This window comes from Salvelinus fontinalis, chromosome 28 (genome assembly GCF_029448725.1).
Source record: "Salvelinus fontinalis isolate EN_2023a chromosome 28, ASM2944872v1, whole genome shotgun sequence".
Lineage (NCBI taxonomy): Eukaryota > Metazoa > Chordata > Actinopteri > Salmoniformes > Salmonidae > Salvelinus > Salvelinus fontinalis.
This window is the reverse complement of record NC_074692.1, coordinates 30889507-30916125: the sequence shown is the minus strand read 5'-3', so window position 1 is coordinate 30916125 and position 26619 is coordinate 30889507. Positions and strand designations below refer to the sequence as shown.

Genomic DNA, 26619 nt, shown 5'->3' with positions numbered 1-26619 from the left:
TTTTCATCAGCTCACCTGGAGAGAGAAGGAGCCTTGGTTGAGTTTGTATTTGTTCACACATGGCACCCTGTTCCCTTTAGAGTGCTCTACTTTTGACCATGACCCATAGGGCTCTGGTTACAAGTAGTGCTCTATAGAGGAAATAGGGTGCTATTTGGAATGCAGTTTGTGTTTGTTCACACAACAGGAAGTGAACAACTATACCAGATACTATACATGGATCATGATCAGTAAACTGGAGAGGTATAACATTAACTACCATAAGAACGCTAGCTAATTTCAGTTTCAAAACATTTAGAATTTCATTTCCATTGAACATGATGAGCCTGATCTTTCAGAAAAATATGTTACTTGCACTACATCAGACTTCCCCAAACTCAGTCCTGGGGCTCCGCCTGTTTGCACGTTTTGGTTTTTACCCTAGCACTACACAGCTGATTCAACCCTGCATTACATGATAATCATAATCACTTTGTAAATGAACTATGCCAATGACCAAGCTTCAAAGAGCATAGGGCCAGTCTGAAATCTGATTAGCATGGTCAAGAACACCCGAGGAGGTGGGGAATTGCCCAGGTAAACAGACCAACAAGGTTGTTATAGTTACGATCCTGAACCTAGACAGCCACTGATGATTTAATATCGGATCCATGGCACACACACACCACAGTCTTACCCTGAACCAGAGAAACTGTTTATTGAAAGAAGCAATTCATCTGTAAAATACGTGTACATGTTTCAAATATAACTTTTTATCTTTAAATGCCTATTTCTATTTCTTGCAAATGTACTTAGCTTTACAGAGTAATGCCAAATGTAGCAGACAAAGTTGAAATAATGTAAGAACTGCCTTCATATAGTATCACAAAGATTTTGAAATTCTAAAAAGTGATATAGCAGGAGGAACATTGTTATTTTATTTATTAGAATGGAAATACTTTGAACGCCCAAGGCTAGCTACTTGTCCAAGACTTACTTACATATATGTCTGTAAGCTTCAGTTTAGAATATTTTACGTCATTATTTGATATGCTTCTCGAAACAATAGCTCAATAAGAAGAGACTTAAATAAATCAAATAAAATGTTCCTACAGCAGCGGCCTGTTTTTTCTACTCTTCAAGTGACACTATAAACATCAGATTAAGATGATGACACATACTTACTGGCAAATACTGGTTACCTGGCAACAGCATGGAAAGTTCTCAGACAGTTGGAATATTCACAGCCACAGGTTCAACACAACATGTTATGAATGACCAGTAATATCAGATTTGGTATTAAATCAACTGTAACAAGTACCCAGTACTGTAGATGCCCGAATATTAATTGTGCATATTTAGATTGCAAAAACAATAAATAAAATAACAACAAAAAAATATATATTATTTAAGACCGATGAGAAAATAGGGATGGGAAATATTACATACTGTACTGTACTTTATATAACAACAAGAAAATAGAGATCTACTGAGATAAGATCTCTTGACCAGGTAGACAGAGTTCAGCTGAACTTTACTAACTAGCTAATGACGTAACCCAGTGTGCAAAACTGGTTGAAATGACGTATTTTCAACCAGTTTTGCCCACTGGGTATACCTATCCACTGTGCACCCACCGGTATTAGCCTGCCTGCCGTCTGTATTGTGCTAGCTAGCTGAATTGATGGTGATGTCTTTGAGTTCCTTGTAAAGCTGTGAACAACAGCCCTATTCACAGCTCAGCTAACTGAACTGAAGCAATTTCATGTTTGAAAAGAGGTGACATGGAGTGTTGAGCATGACGTCCCTCTAGCATCTGGTGATTTAGGCAGAGTTGAAAAAAACAAAAGAATAGAAATAGAAAGACAATAGAAAATAACGGTTGAAGGAAATAAATCAACAGATGAGTGTCTGTATCATCATCATCCTCACCATCATCACCATCAAGAGAAACCAATACCATCATCATTATCATCACTATCATCATCATCATCATGAGAAACCAATACCATCATCTTCACCATCATCATCATCATCATCTTCACCATCATCATCATCATCATCATCATCATCATCATCATCATCATCATCATCATCATATTCACTATCATCATCATCATCATCATCATCATCATCATCATCATCATCATCATCATCATCATCATCATCATCATCACTATCATCATCATCACCATCATGAGAAACCAATACCATCATCCTCTTCCATCACCATCCTCCCCCCTACTATCATCATCATCATCATGATCATTACCATCATCCTCCTCCATCACCATCATCACCTTCTTATTCATCATCATCATCATGATCACCATCATCATCCTGCATCACCATTCTCCTCCATCACCATCATCCTCCTCCATCACCATCCTCCTCAATCACTATCACCATCCTCCTCCATCACGATCACCATCCTCCTCATTCACTATCACCATCCTCTTCCATCACCACCTTCTTCCATCACCATCATCCTCCATCACTATCACCATCATCCTCATCCATCACCATCCTCCTCCATCACTATCCTCCTACATCACTATCACCATCATCCTCCATCACCATCATCTATCACCATCATCCTCCATCACCATCCTCCTCCATCACCATCCTCCTCCATTACAATCCTCCATCATTATCACCATCATCCTCCATCACTATCACCATCATCCTCTATCACTATCATCCTTATCACTATCACCATCCTCCTCCATCACCATCCTCTTCCATCACCATCATCCTCCATCACTATCAACATCATCCTCCATCACCATCATCCTCCATCACTATCACCATCATCCTACATCACCATCTTCCTCCATCACCATCATCCTCCATCACTATCCTCTTCCATCACCATCACCATCCTCTTCCATCATCACCATCCTCCTCCATCACCATCCTCCTCAATCACTATCACCATCCTCCTCCATCACGATCACCATCCTCCTCATTCACTATCACCATCCTCCTCCATCACTATCCATCACCATCCTCTTCCATCACCACCTTCTTCCTTCACCATCATCCTCCATCACTATCACCATAATCCTCATCCATCACCATCCTCCTCCATCACTATCATCCTCCATTACCATCCTCCATCACTATCACCATCATCCTCCATCACTATCACCATCATCCTCTATCACTATCATCCTCCATCACTCTCACCATCCTCCTCCATCACCATCCTCCTCATCATCATGTTTATCCTCATCATCACCAGTTACATCACAAAACACTGTCATAAACATTAACAACAACAACAACAAATTTAAACAAAAAAGCAGCATATGAGATTAAGATTAAGAAAATGTAAGTTAACGAAAGACATGCCGTTAAACAACATTATGCCCAACTTCTATCACCTGTACACAAAGTGTGTGAACTGGTCAAATAAAGCTTCCAAAGAAACCCTCTCTTCAAGATACATATGGTCTATTCCATCCATTAATCCACCAGGGTCTCACTTGAAAACTGTGGAGCTACCCCCCGACACATCTGTAGGTGCAGTGTAGGCAGGCACAAACAGAGAGGTCAGCCCCTGTAGAGAGGTCATCCTGGTGAAGTGTTGTGCCCCTGCCCCTGTGCAACTGTCTATTGTTGCTTCCCAAATGGTACCCTATTTCCTATATAGTGCACTACTTTTGAACAGAGCACAGGGTCCTGGCAAAACATAGTACACTATATAAGGAATAAGGTGCCATTTGGGATTGAGCCCGTATACAAATCCCAAATACTCCAGTCCTCCTCAGGATAGATGGGTGGGTGGGGCTTCGGCCAACCCAGGCAGCTCACCCAGTGGTCAGCTCTGAGTTAGAGGGCGGGTTAGGGGGCGGTTCCAGAGTCTCAGCGATCTCCCCCAGTTCATCCAGCAGCTCTGTGAATGCTGGTCTCCTGAAGGACTCCATCTGAACACACAGAGAAAACATAATGATCAGTACTTGGCTTTGTTTGGGGTTTAAAAGTAACTGTTTACAAAGCGTCTCAGAGTAGGAGTGCGTATTGTTGTGGAAATGTCAGTACTGAGAGAGACTTTGACATTCCTTCAAACAATCATCTTTATTCAATATCGATTAATTATTGCAATAATGAGACTAGTCAGCCCAACACTCTTGACTGTTGGGCCGAGCAGCCTAACCTTTACAAAAAATGCTGTTTCTTATATAGCTGATACCAAGAATGCTTAGTCATGGTTGGTTCCAGCCCTCGCATATAGATTGGGGGGCACAATAAGCCACGTTGGGTTCATCTCCTGTGGTCATCTGCCTCTGGTGTTATTTTCCAATTGCAAGGATGATGAGACAATGAGGGTTTTGTTCTGTTCCTCCAGGCTCTCTCTATCTCTGTTACACCTACCACATCTTATCTATGGAATGCCAGCTGTAGGTTTTTAGGCTCCTCTCAGTTCACACAGACATTTAATTGTCTTACTGTTTAGTTAAGTATTTAATCATCAAATATCTAACAAATCAGGTAAATATGACATTTTTCTATCACAGTATATTGGATCAGTTTTGTTTTTAATATTATAATAAATATGATTTGGACAGGGAGGACCTGATCCTAGATCAGCTTTTTCACCCTAAGACGCTTTGAGCACGATTCCGGTTTAGGAAATGCCTTTCCTACACAAGCCTTTCCTACGCACTTCTCAGTAGTTGGTCAGTCGTCGTGAACCGTTTAACCTTCTACGTGTGGTCTAAGTTCCATAATGATTCAAAAATGGCTACATGTCCCAAATTACTGCACAATTTGAACCGGCTCCGGGAGCGGGAACCGGCTCTGGCTGCTGTCTGTATACAGTATGTATAGTACTGTTGAAAGAACACTGCCGTGTGGGGTTCCAACTAGAGAAGTGCACACCTCAGAGAGTGTGTTGCCAACTCGTAACCTACTGAGAGGATCACCAACTTCAGTTAGGAAGTCCGAGAGTCTCCCTGTGATATTATCTGTTGCACGTTATTCTTGTACTGGAGAGTCTTCCTGTTATATTATCTGTTGCACCTTATCCTTGTACTGGAGAGTCTTCCTGTGATATTATCTGTTGCAGCTTATCCTTGTACTGGAGAGTCTCCCTGTGATATTATCTGTTGCACCTTATCCTTGTACTGGAGAGTCTCCCTGTGATATTATCTGTTGCACGTTATCCTTGTACTGGAGAGTCTCCCTGTGATATTATCTGTTGCAGCTTATCCTTGTACTGGAGAGTCTTCCTGTGATATTATCTGTTGCACTTTATTCTTGTACTGGAGAGTCTTCCTGTGATATTATCTGTTGCACGTTATTCTTGTACTGGAGAGTCTTCCTGTGATATTATCTGTTGCAGCTTATCCTTGTACTGGAGAGTCTTCCTGTTATATTATCTGTTGCACCTTATCCTTGTACTGGAGAGTCTTCCTGTGATATTATCTGTTGCAGCTTATCCTTGTACTGGAGAGTCTTCCTGTGATATTATCTGTTGCACGTTATTCTTGTACTGGAGAGTCTCCCTGTGATATTATCTGTTGCACGTTATTCTTGTACTGGAGAGTCTTCCTGTGATTTTATCTGTTGCACCTTATCCTTGTACTGGAGAGTCTTCCTGTGATATTATCTGTTGCACCTTATCCTTGTACTGGCATCTTGCCAGTGTATCCCTTTGTTCTCCCCTCTGTACTTCTTTTCTTTTTAGTGGATTCCCGGAGGAAAACACTTCTTTCTTCTTGTTAAGCACCACTTTAAATTATTTGGTCACCCATAGTTTGTTATTAGGAAATATCTTTCATGTTTTTTGGGGATCACCAAATCAACACCGAATTCAATATAGCCAGATATTAGTCAACTCGTTCAGGTCAGCTGATGATTCTTCAAATCCACTCCAGGTGGTACAATCAAAGCATCAGTGCAATTGATCAATACTGTCATTGTCCCACACCTGTATCTGTTTTTCCACCACCTTCTCCCTTTTGAGTCAATAAGTTGGTCGTAGAAAAACAGTGTTATAATCTGATCCACCCAGTGGAGGTCTGGCCAAGGATACACTTTGGAGACTGAGTCATAACATAAGTCAATTATCTTATTTTTCCTTGTTAGACAAGTCACATACTGGGTGTAAGTACTCAAAGTGAGCTTGAGAGTGCAGCTAAACCCCCGTGAAGAATTTGGGTGCATCAGGGGAAATCGCATCAAGCTCTTCAGTGGGTTGAAAATGATCTCTGCATTGACACTGTTTGCTCTTGCATGGATATAAACAACTGTCAGAAAAAGCATGGTGAATTCACGGGGGAGGTAGAAGTGCTGTAGTGACACTGACAGTATTTCAATATCAGGAGTGCAGATTTTATTCCTGACAATCATCGTTTTACACCATCTATCATCTATCAGAACACAGACTCCCCCTCCGTGCTCCTTGCCAGTAGCTTCATTGTCTCTGTCCATCTGAGTAATAGTGCATCCGGGGTTGACTTCAGTCGGGCACCGCCTCCGACAGCCACGTTTCAGAAAAGGCCATAAAACACGCCTCCATGTACTAATATATATACTGTGATTGTGCCCGCAATTCATCCGTTTTCCCCTTAAGCAGTTGGATATTGGAGAGCAGGATAGTTGGAAGCGGAATCCTTGTTTTGTTCCTCCTCAACCTTTGGCCACACCTCCTTTCTTTCCCCTTTTCCTCTTCCTTCTTAGTAATACTTTGCCCAGGTTGTTTTGTCTCACCATCTCTGCAGGTATGTCCCATTTGGTCCATTCTGCCCAACGTGAGTTATTACATTGTAAAATATGGTTTCTGCTGTAGCGGGTGTGTGGTGCTGCAGACTTTCTCAGAAGTTCACATGCTGTTTCAGGTACCAGCAAAAGTAATCCAAGTAGGAGAATAAAACACTATTAACAAAGCAACAAAAACGGCCGAGTTTAAACAATGAACGCTGCAGGGCACCACTGCGATGCGCCCCACGATGACCAACCAATCACAAGGCTGGTTTCTCATTCGTCCCCAGGGTTCATAAGGAAAAATCATATTTTATTTAACCTTTATTTAACTAGGCAAGTCAGTTAAGAACAAATTCTTATTTACAATGACGGCCTAGAGGTGAACAGTGGGTTAACTGCGTTGTTCAGGGGCAGAACGACCGATTTTTACCTTGTCAGCTCAGGGATTCGATCCAGCAACCTTTCGGTTACTGGCCCAACGCTACCTGCCGTCTAAAGCAATTTCTATGTGTATCTACAATCCCTTTCTCCAAACGGATTACTCAGTTACCTAGCTCTTATCAATAGCTCTTATCCACTACAGTGCATGGAGAATGCTGTTATTTCTATTGGAAAAAATAAACTAGATGCTTTTTCCACTCGGAACCGGCAGGTTCGCTCGACCAAATTAATGGTTTCCTCACACGTAATGGTGCTGGATTTATGAGGGAATTAAATCAAGGTCAGAATACAGCTTATCTGTAGACACACCTCCACCACACCTTCATTTCTTACATCTCCACCTAGAATGAAGAGCGGGTTAACCATGAACGTAAGCATGCTATTTGTATGCTTATGTTCAAGGTCAGAGTACACATATAGAGAAAAGTGCATAAAAATGAATAACATTCCATTTATGCACGCTTCACTCGTGTCGGAACTGGGGCCTTTGTGAATACTGGCCCTGGACTACTACTTCTGATGGAGGAAGTCTGGCATCAGACCAGAGACCAAGATATTTTGACGTTCAATTTCATGTTGTGTTAAAATGGCAATTTGCAGTTGCTTCATCCATTCTTGGACTTCTGAATTAATTAAATGTACCCATTGATTCTTGAAGAATATAAATGCCTCATGAGCTTAGTTCAACTGTCGTACCACATCAGAACCAAAATATAAGCTTGTTTCACGCTAATGTTTGTAAACAAAGTAAATGTAAACAAACACCACAAAACATTGTTAAAATTATCATTTGAATATCATGGATGGTCATTCCTTGCATCCATAGCTCTGTCTATGAATTTGAGACTGGTTACATTCCTCCAGCCCTATCCCTCAGCTTTTTATCAAAACAGGGATGGGGATGCGGCTTTGTTATTGTTTAAACTACTGATTGCCTCTTTAAGTTTACACACAGCTAGGGCTCTCTATTGTTCACCAGGCTGTAAGAAAAAAGTAAACTCACAAACCTTAACATGCTACCAAGTGTATAGAGCAAAGAATATACCTTCATCCGGCTGTGGGCAACCACAACCTGTACTGTAAAGTATACTGTACTGTAGCTACTCACCAGACTGTAAATTATACTGTATGAAAGTATAGTGTATGGACTATACTGTAAATTATACTATATGAATTGTACTGTAAAGTATACTATATGAATTGTACTGTAACATATACTGTATGAACTGTACCGTAAAGTATACTGTACTGTATGCACTCAACAGACTGTAAAGTATACTGTATGAACTATGCTGTAAAGTATTCTGTATGAACTGTACTTTAAAGTATACTGTACTGTATGTACTCACCAGACAGCAGCTGGCTGCCAGCTCCAACACGCGCTGAGGACACCCGCCCACCAGCTCCCTAAACGCACTCACATCCAGGCCATAGTCCTGTCAAACATACACACACACACGGTTAATAGGGCTGAGCTTTCACACATGGTCCATATGCCAGAAATTTCACACATGGTGCATGCGGGAGAACTATCACACATGGTACATGGCAGAGATTTCAGACAAGTTGCATGGCAGAGCATTCACACATGGTAGAAAACCTGGATCTGTGTAGTCGTATATAACGTAAATACAGAGTAGAGCTTTACCTGGGTTCTTGGTAGAATCTCTGGGTCTGCAGGGATCCTTGCCAGTATTTCACAGAGCATAATTCCAAAGGAAAATACATCCACCTGGTGACAACACAGAACCAAATGTCTGTCATACAGAGAGCCAACCAACGATGAGCTGTGTTCCAACTACTAGGATACTAAGATATGACAAAGCTCTCTAACTTTCTACCCAAAGTATTTTTGACCACATCTTCTCAAACTCAGCGGCCTTGTGGGCCTCCTGACCTATGGTCAGTTTTGACTCGGCCAAGGCTATTTACGCAAACTCAGCGGCCTTGTGGGCCTCCTGACCTATGGTCAGTTTTGACTCGGGCAAGGCTATTTACGCAAACTCAGCGGTCTTGTGGGCCTCCTGACCTATGGTCAGTTTTGACTCGGGCAAGGCTATTTACTCAAATGAAGGGTCTTGGTGACGTATCCTTACCTTGCGATCGTAGGGTTCCCCACGCAGCATCTCCGGGGCCATCCAGAAGGCAGATCCCACCAGGGAGAGCTTCCTCTCTGGGTCTTTAACCGGCAGTTCCACCACCTCTCTGGCCAGGCCAAAGTCTGTGACCAGGGCCTCCCTGCCCCGCGCCGTCACACGGATCAGACAGTTCTGAAGAGTCAGACATATATAAATCAAGTCAGTATATACAGTACCGGTCAAAAGTTTTAACACACCTACTCATTCAAGGGTTTTTATTTATTTGGAAAATGTTCTACATTGTAGAATAATAACACATATGGAATCATGTAGTAACCAAAAAAGTGGTAGGAGTGGTAGGTACACGGTAGGGGTGGTATACAGAAGATAGCCCTATTTGGTAAATGACCGAGTCCATATTATTGCAAGAACAGCTCAAATAAGCAAAGAAAAACAACAGTCCATCATTACGTTAAGACATGAAGGTCAGTCAATCCAGAAAATTTCAAGAACTTTGAAAGTTTCTTCAAATGCAGATTCAAAAACCATCAAGCGCTGTGATGAAACTGGCTCTCATGAGGACCACCACAGGAAAGGAAGACCCAGAGTTACCTCTGCTGTAGAGGATAAGTTCATTAGAGTTACCAGCCTGAGAAATCGGCAATTAACAGCACCTCAGATGGCAGCCCAAATAAATGCTTCACAGAGTTTCAGTAACAGACACATCTGAACATCAACTGTTCAGAGGAGACTGCGTGAATCAGGCCTTCATGGTCAAATTGCTGCAAAGAATCCACTAATAAAGGACACCAATAATAATAAGAGATTTGCGTTGGCCAAGAAACACGAGCAATGGACATTAGACAGGTGGAAATCTGTCATTTGGTCTGATGAGTCCAAATTTGATATGTTTGGTTCAAACCACAGTGTCTTTGTAAGACGCAGATTAGGTGAACAGATGATCTCTGCATGTGTGGTTCCCACCGTGAAGCATGGAGGAGAAAGTGTGATGGTGTGGGGGTGCTGTGCTGGTGACACTGTCAGTGATTTATTTAGAATTCAAGGCACATTTAACCTGTTAGGGGCTATAGGGGGCGTTTTGGAAAAACTGGAAAATATGTGCAAATTTTCAAACGGCCTCTTAATATATTTTTGCTCTTACAATATGCATATTGTTAATACTATTGGATAGAAAAGAGTCTATAGTTTCTAAAACCGTTTTAATTTTTTCTCTGAGTGGAACACAAGTCCTTTGGCAGCACTTTCCCCGACCAGGAAGTAAAATGCAAGATGTTTATGCTCGCTTCAACGCTCTGCCTATACATGGTCATGCCACCTATGACCCGAAACACACCTCGTACGCCTTCCTCTGGGTGTCAAGAGGACGTCAGAAGAGAAATCTTGCGTTTATCTTGTTCTGACGTGAAATAAGACCTATTTCTTTGGCGTGACCGTCAATTTCAGAAAGTCAGAAGCGCGCGACTTGGGAGAGATATCATGTTTTGTTTTGCTGCCATTTCTGATGTGAACTATCTCCAGCTCGGATTTGATTTGATAAATGAGACCATGTCATCGTAATGTATGTTTTTTCAATATAGTTTAATCAGATTATTTGAATTTTTTCGGGAGTTTTGCCGTGTTCCGTAATGTTTCCTTTGTTTACGTTGGAGAGATCCATGCCACTCGACTAGTACCCCTGCTAAATGAAGATGGAAAGTTGCCATTCTGAATGGATTGAACGACTCTTCTGGACTAAGGACAACTTGATCAACATTCTGATGAAAGATCAGCCAAAGTAAGACCAAATTTATAATGTTATTTCATATATCTGTCGTGCATGTCAACTGGTCGCGCGCGCCCAAGTGTGTCTGTCTGGCGTGGCTATGCTAATTTAGCGCTACATTTAGTTTTCGATGTAAAACATTTCATAAATCGGAAATATTGTCTGGAATCACAAGAATCCTGTTTTTCAATTGCTGCACAGTATGTATTTCTCAGAAATGTTTTATGAGGAGTAATTAGGTATTTGATGTTGGTGTCTGTAAATGTTATGGCTGCTTTCGGTGCCATTTTTGAGTGTAGCTGAAATGTAATTTATGATTTATACCATAAATATGCACATTTTTCAAAAAAAACATATGCTATACAATAAATATGTTATCAGACTATCATCTTAGGAAGTTGTTTCTTGGTTAGTGGCTATATATATCTTCATTTGGTCGAATTAGTGATAGCTGGTGATGGACGTAAAAACTGATTGGTGTTAGAAAGTGGTGTCTTTTGCTAAGGTGGTTAGCTAATAGATTTACATATTTTGTCTTCCCTGTAAAACATTTTAAAAATCGGACATGTTGGCTAGATTCACAAGATGTCTGCCTTTCATATGCTGTATTGGACTTGTTAATGTGTGAAAGTTAAATATTAAAAAAAAATGTATTTTTTGAATTTGCCGCTCTGCCTTTTCAATGGAGTGTGGGAGGAGTGCCGCTAGCGGCACCCCTGTCCTAGAGAGGTTTTTAATCAGCATGGCTACCACAGCATTCTGCAGCGATACGCCATCCCATCAGGACAATGACCCAACACACCTCCAGGCTGTGTAAGGGCTATTTGACCAGGAAGGAGAGTGATGGAGTGCTGCATCAGATGACCTGGCCTCCACAATCACCTGAACTCAACCCAATTGAGATGGTTTGGGATGAGTTGGAGTGAAGGAAAAGAGTGAAGGAAAAGCAGCCAACAAGTGCTCAGCATATGTGGGAACTCCTCCAAGACTGTTGGAAAAGCATTCCAGGTGAAGCTGGTTGAGAGAATGCCAAGAGTGTGCAAAGCTGTCATCAAGGCAAAGGGTGGCTACTTTGAATAATCTAAAATATATAAAATACATTTGCTGAACACTTTTTTGGTTACTACATGATCATACCCACCACTGCGACCTGTATGCTTTCATTGGCTGGCCCTCGCTTCATATTCGTCGCCAAACCCACTGGCTCCAGGTCATCTATAAGTATTTGCTAGGTAAAGCCCCGTCTTATCTCAGCTCACTGGTCACCATAGCATCACCCACCCGTAGCACGCACTCCACCAGGTATATTTCACTGGTCACCCCCAAAGCCAATTCCTCATTTGGCCGCCTTTCCTTCCAGTTCTCTGCTGCCAATGACTGGAACAAATTGCAAAAATCATATCTCCCTCTCTAACGTTAAGCACCAGCTGGCAGAGCAGCTCACAGATCACTGCACCTGTACATAGCCAATCTGTAAATAGCCCATCCAACTATCTCATCCCCATACTGTCATTTATTTTTATGCTCCTTTGCACTCCAGTATCTCTACCTACACATTAATCTTCTGCACATCTATCTCTCCAGTGTTTAATTGTTAAATTGTAATTATTTCACCACTATGGCCTATTTATTGCCTTACCTCCCTTATCTTACCTCATTTGCACACACTGTATATAGACTTTTTTATTATGTTATTGACTGTACGTTTGTTTGTTCCATGTGTAACTCTGTGTTGTTTTTTTGTGTCGCACTGCTTTGCTTTATCTTGACCAGGTCGCAGTTGTAAATGAGAACTTGTTCTCAACTGGCCTACCTGGTTAAATAAAGGTGAAATAAAAAATAAATAAAAAATATCATAGTGTTATATCATAGTTTTGATGTCTTCACTATTATTCTACAATGTAGAAAATAGTAAAAATAAAGAAAAACCCTGGAATGAGTAGGTGTGTCCAAACCTTTGACCTTGTAATTTATACATTTTACAATTATTCAGTCAACAGTAGTACTGCCACTCTAAGCATTTGTGTTATGACAACTGCTTACCACCAGAGAGCAGTCTAACATTGTTATAGTGCAATCACATGAATAGTAGGTGGTTTACTGTAGGTATGGAGAGAGCACAAGTGGGCTGGATGGGCTCAGTAAGAGTGGGTGAGCTATTCTAGAGGACACAAGGTAGTGGAGCGGTTACATAAGTCGAGCAGGCAGAGAGACAGGCAGGCAGAGATAGAGAGAGAGTCAGGAAAAGAGACAAGCAGGGTAGGCAGAGAGACAGGCAGGCAGGCAGGCTGATGGGTAGAATCTAAAAGACAACAGTGAAGCTATTGTTGAATGAAGGCATATTTATCCAAACAATGTCAGGAGAATATGACTCACACAGGACAGAAGCACCCACGTAAAACACTTACTCCCAGGAGAAAAGCAAGCAGAAACAGTCCTACATACCAGTAGTCTTTTAAAACATGTTTTACAAAACACTGCCACCTTGTGGGCAGCTTGAGTCAAATGCATATATACTGTGCTGTACAGTGTACACTAAACTGCAAAAAGTAATTAGTTCTGGTAACTACATTTTTAGTGGAAACCCGTTGACTACAATATTGAGTAACCCAACTCAAAGTATTGCAGTGTTAAATACTTAAAGTAATGAAGTGACAGTGCCACTCATAGTTTCTCTTTTTAAGTTGTAAATACTAAACTGTTTTGTGAACTTTTTGACACTAACGATTGAAGTTACTAGAATATTTGTTGTAATGAACATACATATGTTAGGTCCCTTCTACTCAGAGTATGTGGGCAGAGTTGAGCGGTTGGAGTTGAGCGGTTGTAAATCCTGTTCATTGCTCATGGACCACTTGGGTGCTCCACGTCCTTTCCAACGGCTCCACTAAAAACTCTGCCCTCACAAGGGAAAAAAACTGCTACCCCAAATTCGCTAAATTCATTAAAATCCCAATTTAACCAACACACATCTTCTTTTGTGAGTACCTGAACCTACCATTTTTTTTTTGAAGTATTGAAACCAAACCATACGATTTGAATTAAAAGTATTTGAAGAAATATGAAAAGGTGAATGTAAGAACCGCACATCATTTCAATTAGGCTACATGTCATATTAAACTGCATATAAACATTCTAAATAGGTCCAGAGCCAGACAGGGTGACAGGGTGACAATTTATGCTATAGCCTACAAAGAAATACATTGTGAAACATCTGTTAGTGCGAAACAACAGGCTGATAGGGAGATAAAGCAATCAGCATTTAAACAACACTTTGTTGTATTAAATCGTTATATCGTAGTCTATAAATTGGCCATATAGGCTGTGACTTAATTAAGTGATAATGCCCTCGAAGCCGGTGTTTGGACTTGGAGGATATTGTAACGACCCGGTATTGTGTTCTGTGTTTGTGGGTGTGTTATGGTTCTCATGGCTACTAGCAGGGGTTAAATATGTCAGGACAGATGGAAAGGTTGGGGGGGTATGATGGGTAATCCCGCGGGATTTGGAAATGCATAAAGAGGGATGAGTGTCTCATATCTCTCTCTTCTGTTCGGGCCTTGATCTGTTCCTATTAGAGTGACCTTAACTCGACATGTATAATTGTGTACGTTCGGCATTAGCGGCGTGGGCTGTGGCCTGAACAATAGCCCAGTTTAGGAATAAACCTGTGTTCTGACCTGTACACCTGGAGTCCGTCTCTTTTCTCTTTAATGACCCAGCCGGGTCATTACATTGGTGTCAGAAGTGCTTTCGAACTAAGGGATCGAGACTAGGCGAGTTAGCTGTTCAGTATAGGCCGGGTTGGCTTTAGCGTGACTCGCATCTACGGTCATGATGCCTGGGGCGAGGCGGAAAATTAAGGAAGAGTCGGACAAAGTGTCCGTTGTGAGCTCGGGGGTACCCGGTCGGGAGGGTCAGAAGGCGACTGCCGTGGAGGGGCTTGAGAGCCACTTGGCGGGAGTTAAATTTTCAGTCAGCAAGATGGCAGAACTGGCGGGTTTTCCTTCACATCGCTCGAGAGCAGACGTCACGGCGACGGGGATATCGACGTCACCGGGTGCGGAAATGGCTGGGCCTGCTTATGTAAACAGAGATGGCGGCGACCTATTGCCATTAGCCACGGTAGCGGCTAAACTACCAAAGTTCAATGGACAAGGTAAATGGGAAGTTTTTTTCACTCAATTCGAGTTGTTGGCTAGAGCTGGGAGGTGGTCTGACGAGACGAAAGCGTTACAGCTTGCCCTGAGCCTGGCGGAGGAGACGTCGGAATGCCTGCTAACGCTAGCCCCGGGCGATAGGGGCGACTACGGTGCGCTAGTGGAGGCATTGGGGGGCCGTTTCGGCAGCGACGCGCAGCCCAACATGCTGCGTATTGAACTGTGTAACAAAAAGAGACTTCAGGGGGAATCATTAAAGGCGTTGGCAAGTGGTATTCTGAGCCTGACCAGGCGGGCTTATGCAACTATGCCGATTGGGGTGCAAGACGAGCTGGCACGGGACAGTTTTATTAGAGCGCTCTCTTCCACCGAACTGGGTAAGCATGTTCAGATGGCGGACCCACCATCTCTGCAGGCTGCAGTGGAGATAGCCAGCAAGAGGGAGCTGATCTGGGGTGAGGGAGTGAGAGTGGAAGTCACCAGTCAACCAGAGGTGAGAGCAGCGGTGGCTGGGGTGCCAGGGGTCACAAAGCCAGAGTGGGTTGACGAGTTGGGCGGGCTAGTCAAGACTGCTTCGCTTGTCATGGAGAGGGGCTCCAGGCAACGTCGCAGTGTCAGCTCAACTCCTATTGTCTGCTGGGGTTGTGGCCAACCTGGCCACATTCAGCGGGAGTGTGGCAGATTCCCCCGTCACCAGGGAAACGACAACGGGTTCTCGCGCAGGGGGCAGCGCGGGCCCACCCCCCCGCCCCCGAACCCACTGTAAGCAAAGGAGGTACCCAGCAGCGCAGACAAGAGGGTGGGGACCTGCTCCCCCAGGGTGTAGCTGCCGCCGTGTTTCCTAGTCCGGTAGTTGTGGTGGGACGTACCACCGTTGGGGACTTCTGCAATGTCGTCGTCAAGGTAGAGGGGGTGGAATGTTTGGCCCTGGTCGACACGGGCTCTACAGTAACCCTGGTGAGACCAGACATACTACCTGTTGGGGTGCGGGTGGAGCCGACCCATGTCCAGCTACGGACTGTCACGGGGGAGCTAGCCCCCATGTTAGGGAAGTGTCAGCTATCTGTGACTGTGGGGGGGAGAACTGTGGGGTGTCCGGTGTGGGTAGCAGCGGTGCAGGACCCCTGTATACTGGGAATGGACTTTTTGAAAAACTGTGGGGCTCAGTTGGACTTAGCGTCAGGTACTTTGAGGCTGTCGGGGGGGCCCACAGTGGGAATGTCGCCTTCGGGAGGGCCAGCAGGGGGCAGGGCTGTTCCTCCGTCTTCCTCCAAGCTTGCAGAAACTCCACCGGTCATCCCGGCTGCTCCCTTGGTCGTTGTGCCATCCCAGCAGCTGTCTCCGGCGGCGACGGCCTTCACTCCCCATCATGGTGCAAGCACAGGCAGCCCAGTAGCCCAAAACACACTGGCCCCTTCAACCCATCAGCCCGACGGGGGGAAGGAGGAAGCTATCGACGCCGTCGAGGCTGTGTGGCTGAAGAACTGTCAGGGTCTGGATGAGGGACAACAGAGACAGTTAAAGCAGCTGCTGTTGGACTTTAAAGATAGCTTCGCTTGGGGGGAAGATGAGGTAGGACAAACGCACCTAGTTCAGCACGAAATAGACACTGGGGACGCCCGACCCATTAAAATTCGGCCCCGACGTATTCCCCTTGCCAGGAGGGAAGCAGCAGACACAGCTATTGTTGACATGTTGCGGGCTGATTTCATTGAGCCATCAGATAGCCCATGGTCCGCGCCGGTCGTCATGGTGCCTAAGAAAGGGGGTAAACTTAGGTTTTGTGTTGACTACAGGGGCCTAAATTCTGTCACCACTAAAGACTCTTATCCCCTACCGAGGATTGATGAGTCGCTAGACCACGTGAGAGGGTCCTCGTGGTTCTCCTCCCTTGATCTGCGCAGTGGCTACTGGCAGGTGCCCCTCTCGCCAGGGGCACGTGAAAAAACGGCCTTCTCCACAGATAGGGGCCATTGGCAGTTCAACGTGCTGTGCTTCGGGCTCTGTAATGCTCCTGCCACCTTTGAGAGGCTCATGGACAGAGTGCTGGCGGGGGTTCCGAGAGACGAGTGTGTTGTGTACCTAGACGACATATTGGTGCACGGCACATCGTTTGAGGGGGCACTGGGGGCAATTAGGCGAGTGTTGGAGAGAATCTCGGGGGCGGGGCTAAAATTACATCCGGGAAAGTGCCATTTTATGCAAAGGGAGGTGGCGTTCCTGGGGCATCAGCTGGGTGGTGAGGGCATCAGCACGATGCCAGACAAAGTAGAGGCTGTGAGGGGGTGGCCAGTTCCAGGGGGAAAAAAAGAGGTTAAGAGCTTCCTGGGGCTGGCATCCTACTATCGTAGGTTTGTGAAGGGGTTTGCGGGGGTAGCGGCTCCTTTGAACCAGCTACTCAAGGAGGACACTGTTTTTCAGTGGACCGAAGAGCACCAGCGGGCGTTTGAGGCCCTCAAACGGGCCCTGATGGAGGCCCCTGTCCTGGCCTCACCAGACCCGAACCGTCCGTTCATCCTGGACACCGACGCAAGCAATGAGGGGTTGGGGGCTGTGCTGGCTCAGCGGGGTCCTGATGGGGAACACGTAGTAGCTTATTACAGCAGGACTTTTGATAAGGCTGAAAAACGCTACTGCGTGACAAGGAGAGAGCTTTTGGCTGTCGTGGCAGCAGTACGCCATTTCAAGTACTACCTGGGGGGCCTGCCGTTTGTGGTCCGGACGGATCACTCCGCCCTGCAGTGGCTTCTCTCCTTCAAGGAGCCAGAGGGTCAGATTGCCCGCTGGCTGGAGGAGCTACAACCCTACGACTTCCAGGTGGAGCACAGGGCCGGCCTTCGCCACAGCAATGCAGACGCCTTGTCCCGCCGCCCGTGTGCTGAGGATGGCTGTGGGTACTGCGCCAAACGGGTGGAGCGAGAGAGAGAACTGTGCAGGGAGGAGGGAGTCACCGCCACGGTGAGTCAGCTGAGTGTGACAGAGTGCCGGGAGCTTGAGGCTGTGGATGTTGGTGAGTGGAGGCGTCGCCAGGAGGAGGACGCAGAGCTGCGTCCTGTGCTGCGGTGGGTGGAAGAGAGAAGACGACCGCCGTGGGGGGACGTAGCCCCTCTATCACCAGTCACCAAAGGACTGTGGGCTAAATTCACAGTCCTTAGAGTGGCTGAGGGAGTGCTCCAGAGGGGGTGGAAAAAGCCAGCGACTGGAGAAATTACGTGGCAGGTAGTGGTGCCCAAAAGGCTGCAGGGGAGCGTGTTACAGCAGCTTCATGGGGGAGTAGGCGCAGGGCATTTTGGGGTCTCCAAAACGTTAAAGCGCATGCGTAAAGGCTTCTATTGGGCCAGGCACAGGAGGGATGTTGAGGACTTTTGTAGGCAGTGCGATGAGTGTGCTGCTAAAAAAGGACCTCCAGGTCAGTCACACGCCCTCCTACAACAATTCCCAGTAGGGGAGCCCATGGAGAGACTGGGGGTAGACATAGTAGGGCCGTTTCCAACCACAGACAGCGGTAACAGGTGGATTCTAACCGCTATGGACTACTTCACCAAGTGGCCGGAGGCTTACGCTCTCCCAGACCAGGAGGCGGGGACAGTAGCTGATGCGTTGGTGGGGGGAATAATCAGTCGGTTCGGGGTGCCACAGTCTATTCACAGCGACCAGGGGAGAAACTTCGAGTCACGGGTGTTCACAGAGTTGTGTAGACGGTTAGGTGCGGAGAAGACGCGCACTACTCCGCTTCACCCCCAGAGTGATGGGTTGGTGGAAAGATTCAACAGAACATTAGCACAGCAGCTGGCCATCGTTACCTCAAAACACCAGAGAGATTGGGACACCCACTTACCGTTTATTCTTATGGCGTGTAGGTCGGCTGTTCAAGAATCGACTGCGTGCTCCCCAGCACTACTAATGTTAGGTCGTGAGTTGCGCACCCCAGCCGAACTGACGTTTGGCCACCCTCCTGATAGTGGCGACCGGGTTTTGCCTGGCCCGGACTATGTGTGTCGTCTGCAGAACCGGTTAGAAGCGGCTCACACCTTCGCAAGAGAGCAACTCGAGAACGCAGGGGTGCGTCAAAAGCGCCACTACGACTCGCGCGCTAGGGGGAGGCACTTTGGAGCGGGAGAATGTGTGTGGCTTCACAACCCCACGCGCAAGAAGGGGCGGTGCCCAAAGCTGGACAGTGCATGGGTGGGGCCGTGTCTGGTGATAGAGAGAGTGGGGGAGGTGACGTACCGGGTGGAGGTCCCTCCACGGAGCAGGAAGGTGGTGGTCCACCGGGATCGATTGGCACCCTACAGAGGGAGGAAAACGGTAGGGAATGGGAGTGAGGTCTCTGATGTGAGCCCACGGGAACAGTCTAACGAGGGGACTCTAGCGCAACCTGAGCCTGGGGAGGGGGCTGCTTCTTCGGAGGGCGCTGGAAATGACATTGGGGCAGAGGAGTGTTCTGGGGGTTCACCGGGGAGAGTCACGGGGAGGCCCAAGAGACTGATGCGACCTCCGGGTCGTTTTAAGGATTTTGTTGTGTAACCCTAGGGGCTAGGGTTTAGAAAGGGGGGGACTATGTAACGACCCGGTATTGTGTTCTGTGTTTGTGGGTGTGTTATTGTTCTCATGGCTACTAGCAGGGGTTAAATATGTCAGGACAGATGGAAAGGTTGGGGGGGTATGATGGGTAATCCCGCGGGATTTGGAAATGCATAAAGAGGGATGAGTGTCTCATATCTCTCTCTTCTGTTCGGGCCTTGATCTGTTCCTATTAGAGTGACCTTAACTCGACATGTATAATTGTGTACGTTCGGCATTAGCGGCGTGGGCTGTGGCCTGAACAATAGCCCAGTTTAGGAATAAACCTGTGTTCTGACCTGTACACCTGGAGTCCGTCTCTTTTCTCTTTAATGACCCAGCCGGGTCATTACAATATATTGGCATGGTTGACGGCCGGCAAACCATGCCAATATATTCTCCAAACACCGGCTTCGAGAGCATGATCACTGTATACAACAGGTTACCAACATATTCAATTAATGATTGACATATTTTCCTTAAACACGTTATTTTGATAAATGTATTAATAATATGTAATCCTTCCACAAGATATAGTCCCGATACAAATCTAGGGTTGCTACCCAAGCCGGCTGGTCGTTTGTTCTATCGTTTCGGTTGCTAGAGACGCGACCCAGCCATCCAGTCTTTTTGTTCTGTATCAATGGACGCGACCCAGTCGTTCAGTCTTTTTGTTCTGTATCTATGGACGCAACCCAGTCGTTCGTTGTAAATGTTCCATTGCCATACTGGCTGGCAAACTTCTTATCCCTTGCTTACTAGCTAGCCAACTACGGCTAATTTACAGACACGTCAAACCGTGCAGACAGAAGAACAACAGTAGATGCATTTGTTTAAGCTGTTTTCTAGTGACATTTATTTGGATACATACATACAAATATGCTAATGAAGCACGATTTTGCCTGGCATAGAAATGTGCTCTCTCGTTAGGACACGGTTGAGGAGCTAGCAAACAACAGTTAACGCCATAACTTCAATCTGAGGCTGGGAAGACCGCAAACTAGATGCACTTCGTTTAGTTTGACTTTTTTTCAATTGACATTTCTTTGTATATATCCATAAAAATGATGCCAGCTGATTTATGATTTCGACTGGCTGAGAAACGCTTCCTGCCTCTCTCGTCCCGACCCCTACACATTCATTACTATGGGACAGTTGGAGATCGAATTTGAATATTGAAACTATGTTGCAAATGTCGGAGACATGCAGTAATTATACAAATCTCCGCTGTTGAAGACTAAATGGTAGTCTAAAAGAAATGTTAGATAATGTCTAAATGCTTTTATAGTGGAGATCAAGTTGAAACTTCCCTGCCTGGGCTGATGAGACAGTCAGATGGAACAGAGAGTAAATAGGCATTTTAACGTAATAGATTTAGCCGGTGGTAATTTGTGGAATAGACGCCGGCTGTAATGTAGTTTTAACCAATCAGCATTCAGGATTAGAGACACCCGTTGTACAATTAGAATTAAATACAAATGACACGAAACATTATTTATTAATGCCTTTGAATAAAGTTATAGAATGAATGAAGCCAGTGTGTAGCTTCAGGCTCATGCGATGTTGCCCGGAGAGCAGGCCGGCAATGGATAAATCATTTTCAGTGGTCGTGTCTTAATGTTTAATAAAAAGCATGAGCTGGCACACACCTAGAGAAAATTATTTTGTGTAGAGGTGCTGTCTAACGGCGAATAAAATGTAACCTATAAAAAATCTATAAAGAGAGTCGAACACTCTATATATAAACTCCCAGTAATGTATTGTGTAAAACACCAACGTTTCGTGCATTATTGTGCCTTAATGTTAAACATTGTCTTATGTATATGACAATTTGTCATTTTAACCCATCTTTGCATGCATTGTTGAGCACAGTGCTCATCCATATAGCAGATACTGGAGATGTAACTGTACACATTATGTTGCATTAGCCTCTGTCATTGAGAGTAGTGCACATTACTTTGATGATTGTGGGATTGGCTTATCTCATTATTGAACATCAATTTCCCTGAACAGTTTTGATATCCGTTCATCATAATCAATTACACCTCATAGCACAACAAACTGCTTAATACTATTTTAGAAATATACTTTTCTTCCTTCAAACACGCATACAATGTTATGTAAAATTATCATGAAGTCTAAACATTTTCATTTGACCCACAATTCTTTAAAAATAGAACCACGTTGTATTATTAAGTATTCATAACTTAAACGTAATAATTATTTATCAGCACAACACAAATAAATCAGGTGTTTAATATGAAAATATAAATGTGTCTGACTACTACTTTATTATTTTAAGTAAAGACATAAAACATAATAGAATCAAGTAAAATCAACTTAATTAATAAATGTTAGAGTGACTCAAATATTAAATAACTTGTAAAAACTCAATAACTTAAACAGTACTCAAAAACATTAAGTGATACTAACTCATATGTCAATGAGATGTATTAACACTTTTATGATTTGAGTTCTACTGACTGTTGGAGATGTTTGAGTTGCCACTATTCGATTTCTTTAATGAGTTGGGCAGTTACTTTTTACAGTGTATATTGAATATGATTTTCCACAGTATACCGCAGTATGCCAAGCCATTTCACCATGACATTACAGTGCAAATCGAATATGATTTTCAACATAACATCCAGCCAAATGAACAACATATAATAATTACAATAAGGAGATTTAATTGAGTCCCTTTTTTTGGCACTAGAGTAGTACTGCCATTTGGGTTATGACACCTGCTTAACACCAGAGAGCAATCTAACACTGTTATAGTACAATCACACCAATAATTTGTTTATTTAACTAGGCAAGTCAGTTTAGAACAAATTCTTATTTACAATGACGGCCTATCCCAGACAACAGTGGACCACCATATCGTACAATCACAGCAAGATGTGATGCAGCCTGGATTCGAACCAGGTACCGCAGTGGTCTAGGGCACTGCATCGCAGTGCTAGCTGCGCCACCAGAGTCTCTGGGTTCGCGCCCAGGCTGGGCTGGGTTTGCGCCCAGGCTCTGTCGCAGCCGGCCGCAACCGGGAGGTCCGTGGGGCGACGCACAATTGGCATAGCGTCGTCCGGGTTAGGGAGGGTTTGGCCGGTAGGGATATCCTTGTCTCAGTATGTAAAATGTAATGAAATGTAAAAAAATAAATAATAATAATAATGTAATAAAATGTATGCACTCTACTGTAAGTCGCTCTGGATAAGAGCGTCTGCTAAATGACTAAAATGTAAATGTAAAAAAATGTGACACCTTGGCACTGCGATGCAGAGTCTTTGACCACTGCACCACTTGGGAGCCCAATAGTCAAGCTTGGTCTGAATAAACAGAAAACTCAACTGAACATTCTGTGCCTTCGAATCTCACACATTATACCTGCCTGTGGGTCTACTTAATGCTGTTTTAGCTACCTCAGCAAATCAAATCAGGCCTATAGGGAAAGCTGAGTAAATGTGTTGATAAACATCTCATGGCACATCTCTTGATTCTATTCATAATGTAAGCTGATATAACAGCGTGTGTGTCCCAAATAGCACCCTATTCCCTATAATCCATTACTTTTGAACAGGGCCCATATAGGGCTCAGGTCAAAGTAGTGCAATTTGTATGGGAATAGGGTGCCATTTGGAAGGAAGTCAGCCAGTATGAAGGGGAGACCCTACATACAGACAGCCAGACCAGACACTCTTAAAAAGCCTGACTCAATGGGGTCTGCACTAATCACTTCCCCACCAGGCTACATTTTGTCAGTCCTTACCTGATGATCCACCTGATTTGGCATCTATGCCTACTGAGAACAAAGCCCAACTGTAGATATGTGTGTTGGTTATTGATTACCATATTAGGTGGTTTACTGTAGGCGTGGAGAGAGCACAAGTGGGCTGGATGGGCTCAGTAAGAGTGGGTGAGCTATTCTAGAAGACACAAGGTAGTGGAGCGGTTACATAAGTCGAGCAGGCAGAGAGACAGACAGGCAGAGATAGAGAGAGAGTCAGGAAAAGAGACAAGCAGGGTAGGCAGAGAGACTTAAATATAGGCAGGCAGGCAGAGAGATGATAAGACAGGTTGGGATGTAGAGAGGCAGACAGCTAGGCAGAGACAGAAAAGCAGATAGACAGGCACAGAAAGCGAGAGAGTCAGGAAGAGAGGTAAGCCGGCAAAAAGAAGGGATGTAGACAGGCAAGCAGACGGGCAAAAAAATAGACAGATAGGCAGGCTGACAGTGGTGTGGAGCAGAGCAGAGGGAGGGCCCTGGCTGACTGGCTGGCTGTCCGACTAGCTGGCTGGCTGACGTCTCCTCAGCATCTAGAGGTCATTACAAAGGGAACCACACTACAGGCCCTCTCTCTCCAGTGTTTTCATTCAGCAGCCTGTGATTATTGGGCAATCTGGGTAACACTCCAAGCACCAAACCTGACCGCTAAATTCAGCATGGGCCCTCACCTCAGAGCCCAAAAAAAGCCACATTTCCAGGAAGACCAGATCTAGAATGGAGAGTTTCAGGGGGAATTAAAAGGGCTGTTCCAATGGAACTCTGAGGACTTGGTCTAAACTGTCACCAGGACTTTTGGATGTCCCAAATGTCACCATATTCCCTATATAGTGCACTACTTTTGACCGGGGCCCTATGAAAGTAGTGCACTAAATACATAATAGGGTGCCATTTGGGACATATTGCAGGTTCACAAAAATTATCTACGTTTGCAATTACATCCACCATACTTTTCCTAATTCTTGTCATTTTTAACTCTAATGATTGCTTCTACAGGAGATATCTCAGAAGAGCTGTGCAGCCTAATATTGTGATTCTAACTGAAACAGTAAATAAGTTTAACCTAACATGACCTTTGCAGAAAATACACTGCACATAATTACAGTTTTTCTCAATTGCTAAAACACTAAAACCCATTGGCTGAACAAAGTTCTCAGTTGCCTGGACTCATTTAGCTAATTATGCAGTCTGTTGTCAATACCTTAAACCATTTCACATGGTAAAACACAATTTACAGATCTCACTTAGACTTTTCAGCAAAACTCTAAACACATTCTCATTCTCAAAACACATTCTGCACTCTAATGCACATGTCATCCATACTGGTAAACACAAGTGGCAACAATCAAACACAAATAGAGAACACATGTCATTGATTGAACACAACCACTCAAAATTGATTTAACCTGTTTCAAATGATGCGACACAACCAATATAAGCCAGTTCAGAGAGCAAACAGGTTGTTGAAGGTGGGAAGGAGAAAGTCTGAGAATGGATAGAAGAAACAATGTGAGAGGACGAGGACGAGTGCGTATGCGAGGTGGGCGACGAGGAGGAAGAGGAGGAGGAGGAGGAGGAGGAGGAGGGTGAGGAGGACGAAGAGGAAGAGGAAGACAAAGAGTGGAAATATCTGATGAAATTCGAGCAACAGTTATAGACCATGTTCTTGTCCATGGACTGACAATGAGGGAAGCAGGATTTAGAGTGCAACCCAATTTGAGCCGATTTTCTGTGTCCACCATAGTAAGGACATTCAGAGAAGAGAACAGGTGCAGTATGCTACTGTATTTTTATAATTGCAAATTTACTGTACTACACTATATGCAGCTGTTTCAATAGACATTTGTAAAGTTAATCACTGTATGTATTGTACTGCATGAATATGTTTTGTAACTGCACAACTACTTTTTGTAGAATTGCAAGGCTGCCACATGCAGGTGGAAGGACATCTATATTCACTCGGGAGCAAGAGGCCGTTATAGTTGGCATAGTCCTTCAAGATAATGCAATACGACTCAGAGAAATCCAGGAACGAGTGATACAAGACAACACACACTTCCAGGGAATCGACGGTGTGAGCATTTCCACAATTGACCGAGTCCTCCATCGTAACAGGATGCGAATGAAACAAGTATACAGAGTACCTTTTGAACGCAACTCACCAAGGGTGAAAGAACTGCGAGCTCAGTATGTGCAAGTAAGTTACATTCAGAAACATTTACTGTAATCCAGATTGTCTACAGTACCAGCACATACTATGTGAATGACATTTCTCTTCAGTACATACAATGTATGTGAATCAGAAGCCTAATTGTACTCTACAGTATAACATTGTCTCTGTACGACTTACAAAATCCTACATACATTATATTGTAATTCTACACAGACAATATTTGACTTGGAATCCTTGGACAGACCCCATGAGTTCATCGTTGTCGATGAAGCAGGCTTAAATCTAACAAAGAGGAGAAGGAGAAGCCGAAACATGATTGGACAGCGGGCCATTGTTGAAGTCCCTGGTCAACGAGGTGGCAATGTCACAATCTGTGCTGCTATCAGCAACCATGGTGTTCTACATCACCATGTTACACTCGGGCCATATAACACCCAGCACCTTATAAGATTTATTGCCAATTAAGAGATATTTTATTTGAGCAGCAGGTTCAAGAGCTGTAGGGTCAAGAGCTAAATGAGAATCCCATTCCCACCTATGTGATAGTGTGGGACAATGTCAGTTTCCACCGAGCTGCTCAGGTAAGGGAATGGTTTAACATCAATGGGCAGTTTATGAACTTTTACCTCCCTCCATACTCGCCTTTCCTGAATCCGATTGAGGAGTTTTTCTCCTCTTGGAGATGGAAAGTGTATGATAGACAACCCTACACCAGAGTAAATCTTCTGCAAGCCATGGAATTAGCCTGTGATGATATAGGTGAGGAATCATGCCAGGGCTGGATACGGCACACAAGAGGCTTCTTCCCCCGTTGCCTCAGGAGGGACAATATCGCTTGTGATGTCGACGAAGTGCTCTGGCCTGACCCAGCCCAAAGACAAGAAGAAGTGCTCTGGCCTGACCCAGCCCAAAGACAAGAAGAAGTGCTCTGGCCTGACCCAGCCCAA

At 44.5% G+C, this 26619-nt stretch overlaps 1 protein-coding gene across 3 annotated transcripts in view; it reads right to left on the bottom strand.

Annotated features, from left to right (window-relative positions):
• Positions 1 to 672: 672 nt before the first annotated feature.
• LOC129826580 (dual specificity testis-specific protein kinase 1-like) overlaps positions 673 to 26619 on the bottom strand; it is a 64460-nt gene continuing 38513 nt past the window's right edge. For all 3 annotated transcript variants that reach the window (XM_055887478.1, XM_055887481.1, XM_055887479.1), the window contains 4 exons: positions 9228 to 9401; positions 8780 to 8863; positions 8481 to 8567; positions 673 to 3908 (listed from right to left, as the gene is read on the bottom strand). In XM_055887478.1, coding sequence (XP_055743453.1) covers positions 3792 to 3908; positions 8481 to 8567; positions 8780 to 8863; positions 9228 to 9401 — 462 coding nt within the window. In that variant the 3' untranslated portion in view covers positions 673 to 3791. The remainder of the gene's footprint in view (positions 3909 to 8480; positions 8568 to 8779; positions 8864 to 9227; positions 9402 to 26619) is intronic.